The sequence below is a fragment of the Ambystoma mexicanum genome, chromosome 1q (assembly GCF_040938575.1).
Source record: "Ambystoma mexicanum isolate Mex_15411 chromosome 1q, UKY_AmexF1_1, whole genome shotgun sequence".
NCBI classification, from domain to species: domain Eukaryota; kingdom Metazoa; phylum Chordata; class Amphibia; order Caudata; family Ambystomatidae; genus Ambystoma; species Ambystoma mexicanum.
In genome coordinates, this window is record NC_090922.1 from 659,701,989 (window position 1) to 659,716,324 (window position 14,336).

The 14,336-nt window shown below is 48.8% G+C and overlaps 1 protein-coding gene across 7 annotated transcripts in view; it reads right to left on the reverse strand.

Moving 5' to 3' along the window:
• PRRC2C (proline rich coiled-coil 2C) overlaps positions 1-14,336 on the reverse strand; it is a 1,565,218-nt gene that overhangs the window by 694,692 nt on the left and 856,190 nt on the right. For all 7 annotated transcript variants that reach the window (XM_069641251.1, XM_069641250.1, XM_069641252.1 and 4 more), the window contains exons 19-20: positions 8,495-8,580; positions 7,944-8,132 (exon numbers count right to left, since the gene is read on the reverse strand). In XM_069641251.1, coding sequence (XP_069497352.1) covers positions 7,944-8,132; positions 8,495-8,580 — 275 coding nt within the window. The remainder of the gene's footprint in view (positions 1-7,943; positions 8,133-8,494; positions 8,581-14,336) is intronic.

Sequence of the window (14,336 nt, forward strand, 5' to 3'; positions counted from 1 at the left end):
ACCTCGGCCAAGACGTCCTTTTGCAAGAACAAGCCGGTACGCTCCAAAGGAGATAAGGTGAAAGCCCCTGAAAGCACGCCCTCCTGCGGAGCAGGTGCCTCAGGTACTGGAACATCTAACAGACACATGTCCAGAACCCGGTCATGAAAAGCTCTGACAGAGCGGGGCTGGTCTTCGCTGTCCTGCTCGCCCTGTACATCATCTGATAGGTCCGCATCTGGTTCAGTCACATCCGGTACCCCAACAGCCTTGTCCTCTGGAGACAATGGAGGTAGGGGTGGGAGAGATGGAGGCCCTGCCGCTAAGAGCAGCGCCGGCGGAGGAACAGGCGCCGGGGCCGTCGGCGCAGGAGGGCAAGTTTCCCTGAACAGGCCCCGAAAGTACTCCTTCATGGGGTCGGAACGCATCAATATTTGAAACCTGCCGAAAAAGACGTCCTCTGCCGACGGTTTAGGTGCGACAGGAGGCCTCTCATGCGCGGAGTAACTCCAGGGGCGAAAGGGAGAGGGTTGCCAAGCGGGTCCTTCCCCCACTGTTGTCTACGTAAATCAAGGGCGTTGATGACGCATCTGCGCGTTCCAGTAGTAAACTGGATGTAACGGATGAGCACAAGGAAACCAATGTTCACCTGAAAAAGGGCCCCCCCTACACCTAGGCCCAATGGCGTAGTTGTAAGGGATGAATCCAAAATGTCCATCGTGGTCATGGCAGGAACGGTTGCCATTTTGTCAGCACCTGAGGAGAATTGCGACACATGTGGAAGTGACGCAGGGGTCTTCACAGGTGGGTCAGGGGTCTTCATTTTAGCTTTAACACAAGGAACCTCGGCTGAGCCGGTACTGTGTGGCCTAGAAATGTTTGTGACATCGTAACAGCCAAACTAGCCTTCGAAGGAATGACCTCGGCACCGCCGGTGACGGAGGGATTACGGTTTAACACCTCACTCCGTGCCCCCTCAACAGAACTGGAATCTCTGCAAGAGCGGGAACGATGAGGAACACACCTCACCAAAAAGACCTCAACAGGCCTCTCAGAACTGTTGGTCACCTTAGCCTCTAAATAACAGGCCTTGGACCCTAGTCTGGTAGAAGCCCCCGCACGAGGGGCCTCCAACACCCTGATTATTTTATGGGAAGCTCCAACCAAGGAGACCTCGGAGCAAGCTCCGGTACCCGACGCCTTAGTAGAAATGGCCCACAAACAGCCCCCAGAGGGGCCTCGGAATGCAATCTGGTGTCAATAGGCCCCTTACGGATGCCCTCAGAAAACTCTGGTAGAATTATTAGGCCTAGAAGGCACTTCAGGGCAAGCCCCGGTAATAGAGCTTTTGACGCAAAGAACTCACCGGGCGTTTCTTCTTTTCGTCGATGAAAGTTTGAAAATGTGCAGGGGAAGTACGTTGAAACACCACCTCCCACCACTCCAAGCGCCCGGACCGAAAGGGAGTCGCAATAAAAGCACGATTCCCACCGGTGGTCCGCACCCAAACACTTAGCACGGAGGATGGGGATACGCCCTAGCAAAGCGTCGCTGACAAGAACAATTTGGAAAGTCTACCTGAAACGCATAGAGTGACTACCCTGCGACCGCTAAGCCAGAGGAGGAGGAACTGGAAGAAAAAAAAATCTTCTGAGGATGCAAGTACGTCCAGTCCCGATCGATCGGAGAAAAGGACTGATGGGCGATGCGCTGGGCGGAGCTAAGACGGGCAGTGTTACGGCCGCGTGCGGTGCCCCGCATAAAAAGAAAGGAAGGACACATTTTTGAAAAATGTGATGGTTTTTACAAAGTGCTCCGGTCCCGTCCCACAGGACAGAGGGATGTCCCATAAGTATGGAGGAAAAGGGACGGGACGTAGGAGTAAGGACAAAACAATGGATCCTTAAAAAAAGAAAAGTTACTTCCCTGTAACCGTTGTTCGCCAGCATGGGTCTGGCGTGGAATCACATGCGCATGGATTCACATGCTCATGAATATTACCCGTCAGGCTGGAAATACTAGGTAAAAGAAAATAATGTTTAATTTCTGAACTGTCTTGCTTCTAACAAGCAATCACGGCGCTCTGCCCTCTGCCCAAGCCCCTCCCCCAGGCACCCATCTTCAGATTTGGTCGCACGTAAAGTGGCAGTAGGACCAAGAGAAGAGTCGCAGAGGGGAAGGCGGGAGGGTACACGCATGTGAATCTATGAGAGACACATGCTGGAGAAGAACAGTTGCAAGTAATTAACTTGTCCTTCTCCAGCATGGGGTCTGGCATGGATTCACATGTTTATGAATAAAGCATGCACAGCAGTGTACAAATGCACAACCATGGGAGGTGGCAAGGCTCAACAAAAGCATCTCTTATCTACTCACCAGGCTCGCCTTCAAGCCTGGAATACCTGTCGACGCAATAGAATTTCATGAAGTTGTGCATCAACCTCCACGTAGCAGCCCTGCAGATGTCCAGCAGGGGCACACACCAGACAGGAACACCGATGTAGCAGCGATCACCCTGGTGGAATGGGCTCTCGGACAGCCAGGCAGCGGTCGGTTGGCCAACCGTTGACAATGGGTGATACAGCTGGAGAGCCAACTGGAAATTGATGCCTTGAACAGGGCCTTCCCATGTTTCACAGGACCAAAGTTTACAAAAAGTTGGGAAGTTTTCTGGAAACTCTTTGTGCGGGCCACACAACTTCAGCGCTCCAGCCACATACAGCGAGTGCAAAGTCCTTTCAGCAGGCGACAAAGGCATCGGAAAAAACACAGGTAAAACCAAGGGCTTCTTTAGAGGAGTATGATGGCACCTTGGGCATCATGAAGGAGGGGTGCGTCCGCAGCACCACACTTGTCGTGTCAAGTACGGTGGCTTAAAGGATAGGGCCTGATCTCACCCTCTCGTCGTGCAGAGGTGATGGGCACGAGAAAAGCCGTTTTCCATGACAGGAACTTAAGCAAAGCTGAATGTATAGGTTCGAATGAGACCCACATGAGACTGGTCAGCACCACATTGAGTTCCCATGCTGGGGTCGGAACCCTCACTGGTGGGAACAAACGCAACAGACCCTTGATGAACTTCATCAGATGGTGCAACCACAAAAAAAAAAGTTCTGGAGATCTGGTGTAGCGGGAGGTAGCCGCCAGGTGTATCTTAATGGAGGCATGGGGGAGTCCTGATAAGCCAAATGACAGCAAATATGGAAGTACTTGATGAGCCGTGACCCGCAAGAGGTTAATCTTCTGAGACCAGCACCAAATCGCAAAACGCTTTCCTTTGTGTCTGTAGCATTTCAGAGTAGATGATGCTCTAGCCTTGGCGAGAACTTCCATGCAGTCCACCGGGAGATCATAGCCACCGAATTCTAGCGCTGCAGGAGCCAGGCCTTCAGGTTCAGTGACCCTGGATCGTGGTGAAGAATGGCGCCTCCTTCCCTGGAGAGACGATTCACAACCACTGGCAGCTTGACTGGTGGGGATGCTGAGAAGGTCCGGTGTTAAAGGGGATTCTCAGAAATGTGCCAATTCCATCTACCTTAGAGCAACGTTGCTGGATTTTGAGGACTTTATTTTTGTTTAACCTAGAGAGAGAGACCTTTTTTCCACTCTCTCATGTATTTTAATGTGATGTATGAACTCTGTTTATTTTGGTTGTGGAGTCTGACAAACTCCATAGGCATCATGGTTTACATTGTGGCACACAGACCCTTAGTGCAGTAACACAGGCAAGTCTTAGATTTCCCCAAGCTTTAAATACCTTCTCTGGGAAAAAACTACGGTTTCCCATAACAGTAAAGTGAAATTGACTTTACTTACATATGTAACTTTCTAGACCCAGCAAATACTATCTTACCATAGGGTGCTGGAGGGGTTACCTAGTTGTTAGGTAATGTTTGTATGCAATACCCTCTGGGACCACTACACACAACAAACTACAGGTGTAAGCAAAACCAACCTTTGGTATAAGTCTGTACCACACAGTTTTTGGTAGCTAGCTGAGCAACCAGGCTTATCTCAAGAGGGAATGTGAACTTGTAATGATGTTACGCAGAGGTCTACAATCACAAGTATTCAGATACATACTTAATCTCATGGTTTCTTGGTAAAACACTTCATTTTACACAGCCAGCTAGAAAACATTCACTAAAAGGAGGCAATCAATATCACAAAAAATATACTACAATACTTCACACTAACCTGTTCTGAAATATTTAAACTACTTTCAAGGAGGAGCAAAATGGCATTCGGAGCATTTGCTCCTGCAAAAAGGCATAAGTTAATAAAATTAACATTACAATTACTCTAAAATAGTGCAAATAGTTTTGAGTTCACCAGGAGTTGATTCAATAGGTAATCCAAAGTCAATGGACTAGTGCCTTGTATAGGTAAAAACGTTTCTGGTATTTAAAAGAAAAATTATTTGCCACGGTTCTCGGAAGTAGTTCATGGAAGAAAGGTTCATGTGTCGGGTCACAAGCTGATTAGGCCTGCAAGTTGCCAAAGTTCCACAAACTTTTGCGGTGAGAGGTACGTTCTCTCGGTCGGGTGTTCACAGTACCTTTTTCGGAAGAAAAAGATGTAGCGGAAGACTTCGGTTGCTGGCAGTTCCAGCAAATCTCGCTGTTCCAGAGCCTCAGTCGTGGGGACAAGAGGGATGACGTCGGGGGACTCCTGCACTGCACGAGGACTGGTCACAAAGCTGGCAAAATGGCAATTCTTCGAATCCGGTAGCTGTCTTCAAGCACACAAGCTAGAGTCTTTCTCCCTGGCTATTCGGTATCCTGCAGCACTCTGAGGAAAATACAACCTGCTCCGAGAATGGTGTCCAGGTGGCTTACGAGCTGATTGGTCCTACCAATACAAAGGAAGAAGTCGTCCTTGAAGGGCTTCGCTGTCAAGATGAACTTGGCGATTCGGACCTGCAGCAGGGCTCCACCGGGCAAACCAACGTTCCAGTAGTTACAGCAACCGTCCCCTTCCAGGTCGTTTTCGGTTCTTTCGTTCCAGTGGTTGACTCTGCCTTCCAAGCCAAGAGACTCGCCTTTTAAACAGTTTTCTCCCATTCATTCCAGCCTAGCTGCCACTTACCCAGCAAGGTGGCTGTCCTTGCCGGGTAAGCCAATCACGCCAGAGTGCATTTGGGTCTCCTAGGAGACTAAGCACGGGGTTTCGGGCATCTACCTCACTTCCTGCCCAACCCATACACTCGGGCGCCAGAGGCGGTCTGCAGTCCTAAAGCCCACCATAGGCACACGGACAAAAGGGACCAAACCTGGTTTGGTACGCAGAGACAAATACTAGAGGGACCTTTCCAAAAAAAGAAATGGTGAAAAAAGAAGACCGGGACCGGTTTAAACAAAGGCGCTTGAAAAACATGGCTCCCGTAATTTTTATCTACCAGTGTTCGCGGTCGGGAAAAATCATGGTATTTCGTTGTAAAACCACTGCCACCAGCCTTTTAAATAGAAAAGGGTAGCATTTCACTGCTACATGAGTATTTAGACACAGGATACTATGTAACCCCTCCAACACCCCATTGCAAGATGGTGTGTGTGCTGGGTCTGGGAATTTGGAAAGACTAGTAAAGTCAATTTCACTTTATATTCTATGGGAAACAGTAGTTTATCCCAGAGAAGGTATTTTAAACCTTTGGGAAGTCCAAAAGACATCCCTGTGTCACTGCACTGAGGGTGCTGTGTAACACATGAAAATATGCCTATGGAGTTATCTTAAAATTCCATAATCAAAGAACACAAGAGTAAAAAATACTTCAAAATACATGAGTGGGAAAAAAGGCTCACACTCTTTCCAGGTTAAAAATAAAATCAAGTCCTCAAAATCAAAGTTGCTGGGGGTCTCTAAGGTGAAGGGAATTTGCACATTTATGAGAATTCTCCCTAACAGCAAATTTTTGAGAATTCTCCTTAACACACCCATTTACGTTTCGCCTTTAAAAAAAAAATAAAGAAAAATTGAATCTGCAGGTGCTCTCAGCACTGTCCCATCCTAATGCCCAACCCGGCTCCAGATAGTGTCTGCAGGTGTCAGCAGCGGAATCCAGTGAAGCCAGCAGTGAACAGACAGCAACAAAAACTAAGTGTGGCATGGGTGGGGTGTAGAGCAATTGCTCTACTCCAGAAAGCCTGCCACTCTATCTTACCTTTCCATAACATAGATGCCATAGACTTACAACATGCATACTTAGAAAGATTCATGACTACCGGCCTGAATCGATTCATGACAGGATTGTAAATGTTGGCTTGCATTGCATACAAACATACTTGTCAATGTTAGCATGTGCCACACTTAGATGGAATCGTGAACATTAGCCTGTGTCGCATCTACATAGGATTATGAATGTTAGCATTTGCCGCACTTGCATGTGCCACACTTAGATGGATTTCCTAACCTTAGCCTGAGTTGCATCTAGATAGGATTATGAATGTTATGTCCCACATTTATCTGTAATCCTGAACTTTGGCCTGTGCCGCATCTAGATGGAAATGGGAATGTTGGCATGCGCCACACTTGGATGGAATCGTGTTCACTGGCCTGCCTCACATCTAGATAGGATGCCTCACTCAGATGGAATAGTGAATGATAGAAAGCATCACACCTAGACATAATTGCAAGGACAGCAATGCCAATTAACCAATCCACTAACAATTTCATCCCTCTGCATACACCTCTCAAACTCTAACCAAACAACCACAATCCTACTACACAATAATATGCACAAACCTAACTACACTGCAACTAAAACAAACCACACAGACCCGCACAACCGTACACGACTACCGACCGTAAAACACCCCAAGCCCAGCCAACTGATCCACCGGGCTGAGGCTGCCAACAGCACATCACTGCTCTCTTGCACTTTTCCAGATTATTCCACTAACTCACCAACCACCCTTTCCCCTTTTTCAGAACCGCCAGAGCACCAGGGGACCACTCCTGTGGTGATAGCGCGTTGTACAAATATCCTTTAATATTAACATGAGCATGTGAATCCATGCCAGGGCCCATGCTGGAGATACAAGGTCCCTATCCTGGAGGATTCCACATAGGGAAGTGTGGTGATCTCTCAAAAGGAAAAGCTAAGGGGGTAAAACTAACCCTCTAACCTTGAGAGCAGTAGTTCAAGAAAAAAAAGAATATAAATAGCAAAGCCGAAAGGGCTCCAAGCATCACTGCACAAAGTGTGCTGTAAAAGTGAAACAGAGGTCTTCAAAAGTATGGAGGAAAGCAGCACTCCAGAAAACAAAAGAAAAAACACAATTAGCAGGGTTTTCCATAGTCAGAGCAAATCTGAGTGATGGGCAAAAGACGCCCCTCATTCAGGAGGACAAGAAAAAGGTCAGGAAGTCCAGCAAAAAGTGCTGGGGGGTCTCACAGATAGAGGGAGTTTGGCATAACAATGATAAATCTCCTTAACAGAAGTCAAATGAGTAGGACATTTCAGGGGACTTGCAGGTCAGTGTCGAGGACTTTCAAACTAACAGTATAGACGATGTAGAGCTATAGACGTTTAACAATTAACGTTAGAAGCTTCCTGGAATGGCCTGAAAACAGAGTTAAAGTGCAGGACCGCAGAGTAACTTTAAAAAAAATAATTCTAAGCAGGTTCTCTGGTGAGTGGATAGAATGACAGGATTCTTGGGTTTATGTCCAAATTCATAGTATCGCTATTCAAATTGCAAATGACAAAATTAAGCCTTATCCATTAATAAAGCATTGCTAAGGTTTCCAATCTCATTCAGCTGTATAATTATATGCCCAATCATTACAAGCCCCCTAGCATACTTTAGCACCTGCAATGCGAAACAGGAGGTAAAACTCCGCAAAGGATGCAAAATCGGTAAAAAAGTAATTAAGAGGAAAAACAGTGCATAAGAAAGCCAGAGATATACTTGTCTGCCTCACAAAGACAGCAGAGGATTTACCATTTTCCCCTTTTTTTTTACCTTTTGAGATTTTATTGGGCCGGCTCGGGGAGGTTTCTGACGTTGCTCCTTGGGCTCTGGCATGGTCTCAGTTGATTTTTCCAAGGGAGACAGGAGTACTTCATCCTCTATGCCACTGCAAGCTGGGGCACCAAACTGTATAGTGTCGACTCCAAGTTCAAGACCGCTTTCCTGTTCAGAGTTGGCCCCCTAGAAATATCTGAGGTTTAATACTGAACCTACTGCACTTTCAACTATATCAGAAACAGTGTGCGCAACAGCCACTTCAATCTCCAGAATAGTACAAATCAATTCAAACTTTCCAGACTGCATGTAGGCAACGTGCAGCAAAACTTGATTGCACCACATTTCTCCGCCCCCTCTTCCCCCCCAGCATGTAGGAAAATGTAAAATAGCAGCTGCAATACCGTTAGGAAAGATCATTCACCATACTATTCCTAATACCCACAATACCAGATGAGCCATATCCAAGGAAATAGTAAACACCCAAAGAGACATGATCAATCCATTTTAATGCAATTTTTTTAAAAAAGAAAAAATGTTTTATTTACCTCTGAAGGACCCGTTGAGACAAATCCAGCAAGGGGTTTATTCCAAGCACCAACAGAAGGGGGCTGCGGCAGGCTCACTGGTGCCACTATAAAAAGAAAACGCCAAGATTCACAACCTTCTCAGAAGTTACAGATCACAAGAGAACTAAGACAAAACTACAGATTTTGCAAATGCTTTAGGACATTGTGGATTCAAATAAAAAGGCCTTGTATGAACAGATAAAAGCCAGCATCAATGGAAAACTGATGCAACAAAAGGGACCCAGTCATCTTCAAGAAAACCAATTTAAAGTAAGCTGAACTGAAATTCATGCAGCATGCTTAATTCAGTCTTCCTTTCTAATCTCTTTAGCATTCCTCCCACAGATGCCTATTCTAACAAATTCCCTCCAGGTGCAATTTGGCCTTCAGCAAACGTGGGCTGCTCCACATAGGATCCATTCAGTCTCTTTTGCACTGTGGTGGGAAAAAGGAAACAGATAATGTCAATTTAAGTACTCCTCCTTTCCCCGATTGTCAATGTTCAACCACTTATGGCTGCTATGTTGAATTGTGCTTTAGAGACTATAAATGCTTCATCATATGTCGTTGTGCGCATGTCCTAACCAAAATGTACACAAGGTATGTTGTGAGAAGAACAAGTTACTCTTACCTGGTAACATTCTTTCGATGGGATGGTCCGACGACATATTCCATATCTATGACAGTAATCACCACAGCTGTGCTGCTTCGGAAAATCTTTGGCGTCTGCGTCTTGCGTCGATACGTCGCCCTCGAGGACCTCCTCCGACGGCACTGGATGTTATAAGTAGGACGCACGACGCACGTAGCCTCAGTTGTAGTTTTTTCCCAGAACATGTGCCACCAGTCTTCTGCCAGTCTGACACACAAAGCCTTGCAGAAAAGTAAGCTGCAATCGCATAAGAAATTCTGTAGCGGGGAAGGTAGGGAGGGAGCGATATAGAATACGTCGTCGGACCATCCCATCGAAAAAACGTTACCAGGTAAGAGTAACTTGTTCTTCGAGGGGATTGGGTCCTCCGACGTATTCCATATCTATGACAGACTCCCAAAGCAATACCAATGCAAGGAGGTGGGAAAAGAATTTAGAAAACAGAAATTTAGCATGCCCAATCAAATTGCGGAGTAAAGGACCGCCTTGCCAAAGGCCAGATCCTGCCCCCGGAGGGAATCGAGGGAATAGTGACGTACAAAAGTATATACCGAAACCCAGGCGACTGCATCACAGATGTTTCGAATAGGAACACCCCTCTTCAGGGCAGTAGAGGCAGCCATACCCCTGGTAGAATGGGCCCATTAACCGACCGGTGGGTCCTTACCCGCCAAGCGGTAACACTCAGAGATAGCCAAAATAATCCAGCGAGAAAGTCTGTTTCGTCACAGCCTGTCCCAAACGCTTTCCAGCGTAACCAATGAAGAGCTGATCGTCGACTCTGACCCGGGACATGCGTGAAATATAAAAGCTTAACGCTCTCCTAGGATCAAGCCTATGGAGCCTCTCCTCTTCCTTAGCAGGAAGTGGAGGAGGATAAAATGCCGGAACAACAACCTTCTAAATGGCCTAAATGAAATTCCGATACCACCTTCGGAAGAAAAGAAGGACGAACTCCAAGGACAACCCTGTCCTTATGAAACACAGTGAAGGGTGGCTTAACTGAAAGTGCCTGTAACTCACTCACTCTGCGAGCGGAAGTGACCGCAACTAAAAATACAATTTTAAGAGTTAACAGTAGCAAAGGGCATGAATGCAAAGGCTCAAACGGAGCACCCATCAGAAACTTGAGAACAAGGTTCAGATCCCAACCGAGCCCTTTCAGAAACTGAGAAATTGAAGGAATTTTAAAATAGGAACACTCTTCAGACGAGCGCTTAAATATGGACAGCGCCGCCAGGTAACCTTTAATGGTACCCACTTGAAGGCCCCTGTGGGCCAATGAAAGCAAAAAAGACAGAACCATTGGGATTTCACATGCAAAAGGATCCACATTCTTAACCCTGCACCTGTCGCAGAACTTTCTCCAATGGCAACGGTACAGGGACTTTTGTTGCAGGCCTTCTGGCCGAAAGCAACACCTCCATCACATCTTCAGGGAGTTCCCAATCCTTATACCTCAACCTTTCAGAAACCAAGCGTGAAGGTTGATGGACCTGACCTCTGGATGGAGAACCTGACCCCCCTCCCATGAGAGCGGATCGTCTCGGTAGGGAAGACGACATGGAGGGCAGATGGACAAGTCAAGAAGTTCTGGGTACCACGTCCTCCGGGCCCACGCCGGAGCAAGGAGGATCATCCGAGAACCGAACCTCCGTAATTTCTGCAAAACTTGCGGGATGACGGGGACTGGAGGAAACGCGTACAGCAGTGGGAATGACCACTCCACCACGAACGCGTCTCCTAAGGCTCCGTTTGGAGGAAATTCTCGTGAGCAGAACCTCTCGCACTTCCGGTTGACATTGGAGGCAAAGAGATCCACTTGAGGAGTCCCCCAAAGGGCGAAGATCTCCAGGAGAATGTCCTGAGCCAACTCCCACTCGTGAGAGATCGCGCTCTGCCTGCTCAGAGCGTCCGCTGTCTCGTTTTCGTCTCCTGCCAGATGAACTGCCGAGATCGAAAACTTCCTGCTGGATTGCCCAGAACCAGAGCTACATCGCCGCCCTGCACAGAGGAAGTGACCCTGCACCCCCCCCCCTTTTTTTTGAGGAAGTGCACGGCCACTGTGTTGTCCGTCAGGATCAGGACATTCTTTCCTCGCACAGTCTGCAGAAAAGACTTCAGGGCTAGCCTGACGGCCCTCAGCTCCAACAGATTGATATGGAGTCTGGACTCCGACGGAGACCAACGTCCGCTGACTGTCAACTCGTTGGCATGAGCTACCCATCCCATGAGGGATGCGTCCGCCACGATCGTCACCTCTGGCCCGGGCAGCCAAAATGGAGCCCCCTCATCAGATTGCCTTAGTCGGCCCATCACAGAAGGTCCTGGGCGACCAAAGACGGCACCTGAACAGGGTCCGACATCCTGCCGGAGGACTGAGACCACTGGAGCTTGAGTGCCCATTGCAAAGATCTCATCCGCAACCTGGCCTCTGGCGCCAGAAGAATGCAGGATGCCATGAGGCCGAGCAGTCTCAAGAACTCGAACGCTGGGAGAGTCTGGGCAAGTTGAAACTTGTGCACCATCTGCTGAATGTGATGAGCCCTCACCTAGGGAGGAAAACACTGCCCCAGGGACGTACAAACACTGCTCCGATGTACTGGAGCCTCCGAGTTGGTGTCAAATGGGACTTCTTTAAGTTGAGGGAGAAGCCCAGCTGGTGGAGGGAGTGGCAGGTGACTGACAGATGATCCAAGACTTGCTCGGGAGAGCGCGCTGTCATGATGCCTACCTCTAAGGAGCCAGGCCGGGCCCAGCAACCCCAGAGGCAGACATCATTTTCCCCAGGGAAGTCTCAGCGGGCCCAAGTCGGGGCCCTTTGGACTCAGTCCTGGCGCCTTAGGCGCCAGGCTCATAGCGGACCCCAGTCCTGGCGCCTTAGGCGCCAGGCTCATAGAAGAGGATATGTGTTTAAGTGCTTGGGTGCACACTTACCTGATGCAGACCTTGCTGCTTCATCCAGGCCCTCTTGAGGCCTGATTGGGACTACTTAACCTGTAGGACTACTTCACCACCCGGGTGTGGTCGGGGAAGGATACATACCAGGAACTTCTTCCAAGGCTATTTAAACCCCACCCGAACAGCCACACATGCTTCGCGTTGTTCTGCACCTAGCAGCTGGACGCTCACTGTGTCAGCTCCTGCATCCTGACTTCAGCCACGCCTGCCAGCACCCTGGAACACCTGCAAGGGGAGAAAGGAAGAGAATAGGAGAAGAAAAGCCCTTATCTGCTAAATCTGCATTCCGGAGTCATTTCTCCAACGGCCCTGAAAAGGAAGACATAATTTTAAAGGCATTTTGTTTCGATCGCTGCAGCGCTGCATTTTACTCACCTTTGCAAGGCGCTTCCATCTTCAGCAGAGATCTTCCGGATTCAGCTACGCCCCGGCGCCTAGAGGAAAAAAGACCAGAACAAAGGTGAGAGGGAGAAAAGGAATAAGGAAAGCTCAGTTTCCTTTTAAGTCTTACCTGTTGGATTATTCCCACTGCATTTCGGGTCCTGCCGCTTCCTGGCATCTCCGGACCCCGGCCCCTATGGGGGAAAAAAGACAAAGACATTGAATGAGCGAATGCAAAGACATTACCTGAGCGCTCATCCAGAACTGTTTCACTTCGGGTCGGCGCCATATCTCCGGCACTCCGAACCCCGGCCCCTAAGGGGAAAAAGACATAAGCATTAGCGCTTGCTGCAATTAGACAACGAACATTATTATTAAGCTTGAACTTTTGAACATAACTTTTACAGCACCTTACCTGAACAGTCAAGCTTACCTGAACTCCCATCAATCCTCAATCCAGTGAAGTAACTGGGTTTCAACGCGCCCCTGCATCAGAAGCAGGATGGAGAGCTCATCCTTCCAAACCCTAAGGTGAGGCTTCACGGGGAATCGTGGAGGAGGTATCGTGGAGGGTTGGAAGGGAGTGGGAGGCTTGAGCATTGTTCCACAGTTGGTAATACTCCCTTTTCACGCACAGGAGGGTATCCAACGAGCCAGGGAAGCCAGAATAGAGGGGCCCTTCCTGTCCATCTTCAGAGTTCTGCGCCTTTGACGCCGCGCCTCCGTGGGAACCAGGTGAGCGTTACACGTGCCCTGATCAACTAGTCGTCCAGGTAGGGGTAGACGTGAATCCCCCTTTCCTGAGGTGCGCTACCACCACTACCATGAGTTTGGTGAAGACCCTCGTGGCGGAGGTCAATCCGAACGGCAGGACCCGAAACTGAAAGTGCGAGTCGCCAATCGCGAACCTCAGGTACTTCTTGTGCTTTGGATGGACCTGCACATGAAAGTAAGCGTCCTTGAGGTCGAGAGACACCAACCAGTCCTGGTGCTGAAGGGCCTGGAGGACTAGAGAGAGTAACCATCTTGAACTTGTCCTTCTTGAGGAGTTTGTTCAAACCGCGCAAGTCCATGATGGGTCTCAATCCCCCGTCTTTCTTGGAAATCAAAAAATAAGGGGAATACCATCCCTTGTTCCTCTCCGCTACAGGCACCAGTTCTATGGGGCCTTTCTGCAGCAGGGATTGAATTTCCTGCACAAGGAGCAGATTCAGACTCTTCAAAGAGATTCCCCGGTGGATTGTCTTGAGGCCTCTGCCGGAAAGGAAGACAGTAGCCTTGGGTTATGATCTCCAGAACCCACACATCTGAAGTAATGGCTTGCCACTCTGCAAGATGCTGCGCCAGCCTTCCCCCAACCGGCGAACCATGGGACATGGTCTCATGACTGAGCTGAAGCGGCTGCAGCGTTGCCTGATGGCAAAGAGACAACAGCCCGAGCGGCCTTGGCACCTCGAGTACCTTGTTTTCCACCTCTGGCACTCCTACGTGGCCCCTTTGACTGGCAGCTCCTCTCGCTTTACCAAAGGATGAGTAATAACGAAAGGAACCTCCCCTCCATTGCTGTCCCCTAGGACGAAAAGGCGGAGGTTGTTGAACTGCAGCGCCCAACAACTTTGCTGCGGCCTTTGAGGTCTGCAACCTCTCAAGGCTCTCGTTGGCCTTGCTGCCAAAAAGATGTTCCCTGTCAAAGGGCATGTTGAGGAGCCGGGCCTGAACATCAGGAGCAAACCCTGACTTCTGCAACCACGCAAACCTGCGTATCACGGTGCTCGCCACCATGGACCGGCTGACGCAATCTGCCATGTCCAAACCCGACTGAACGGC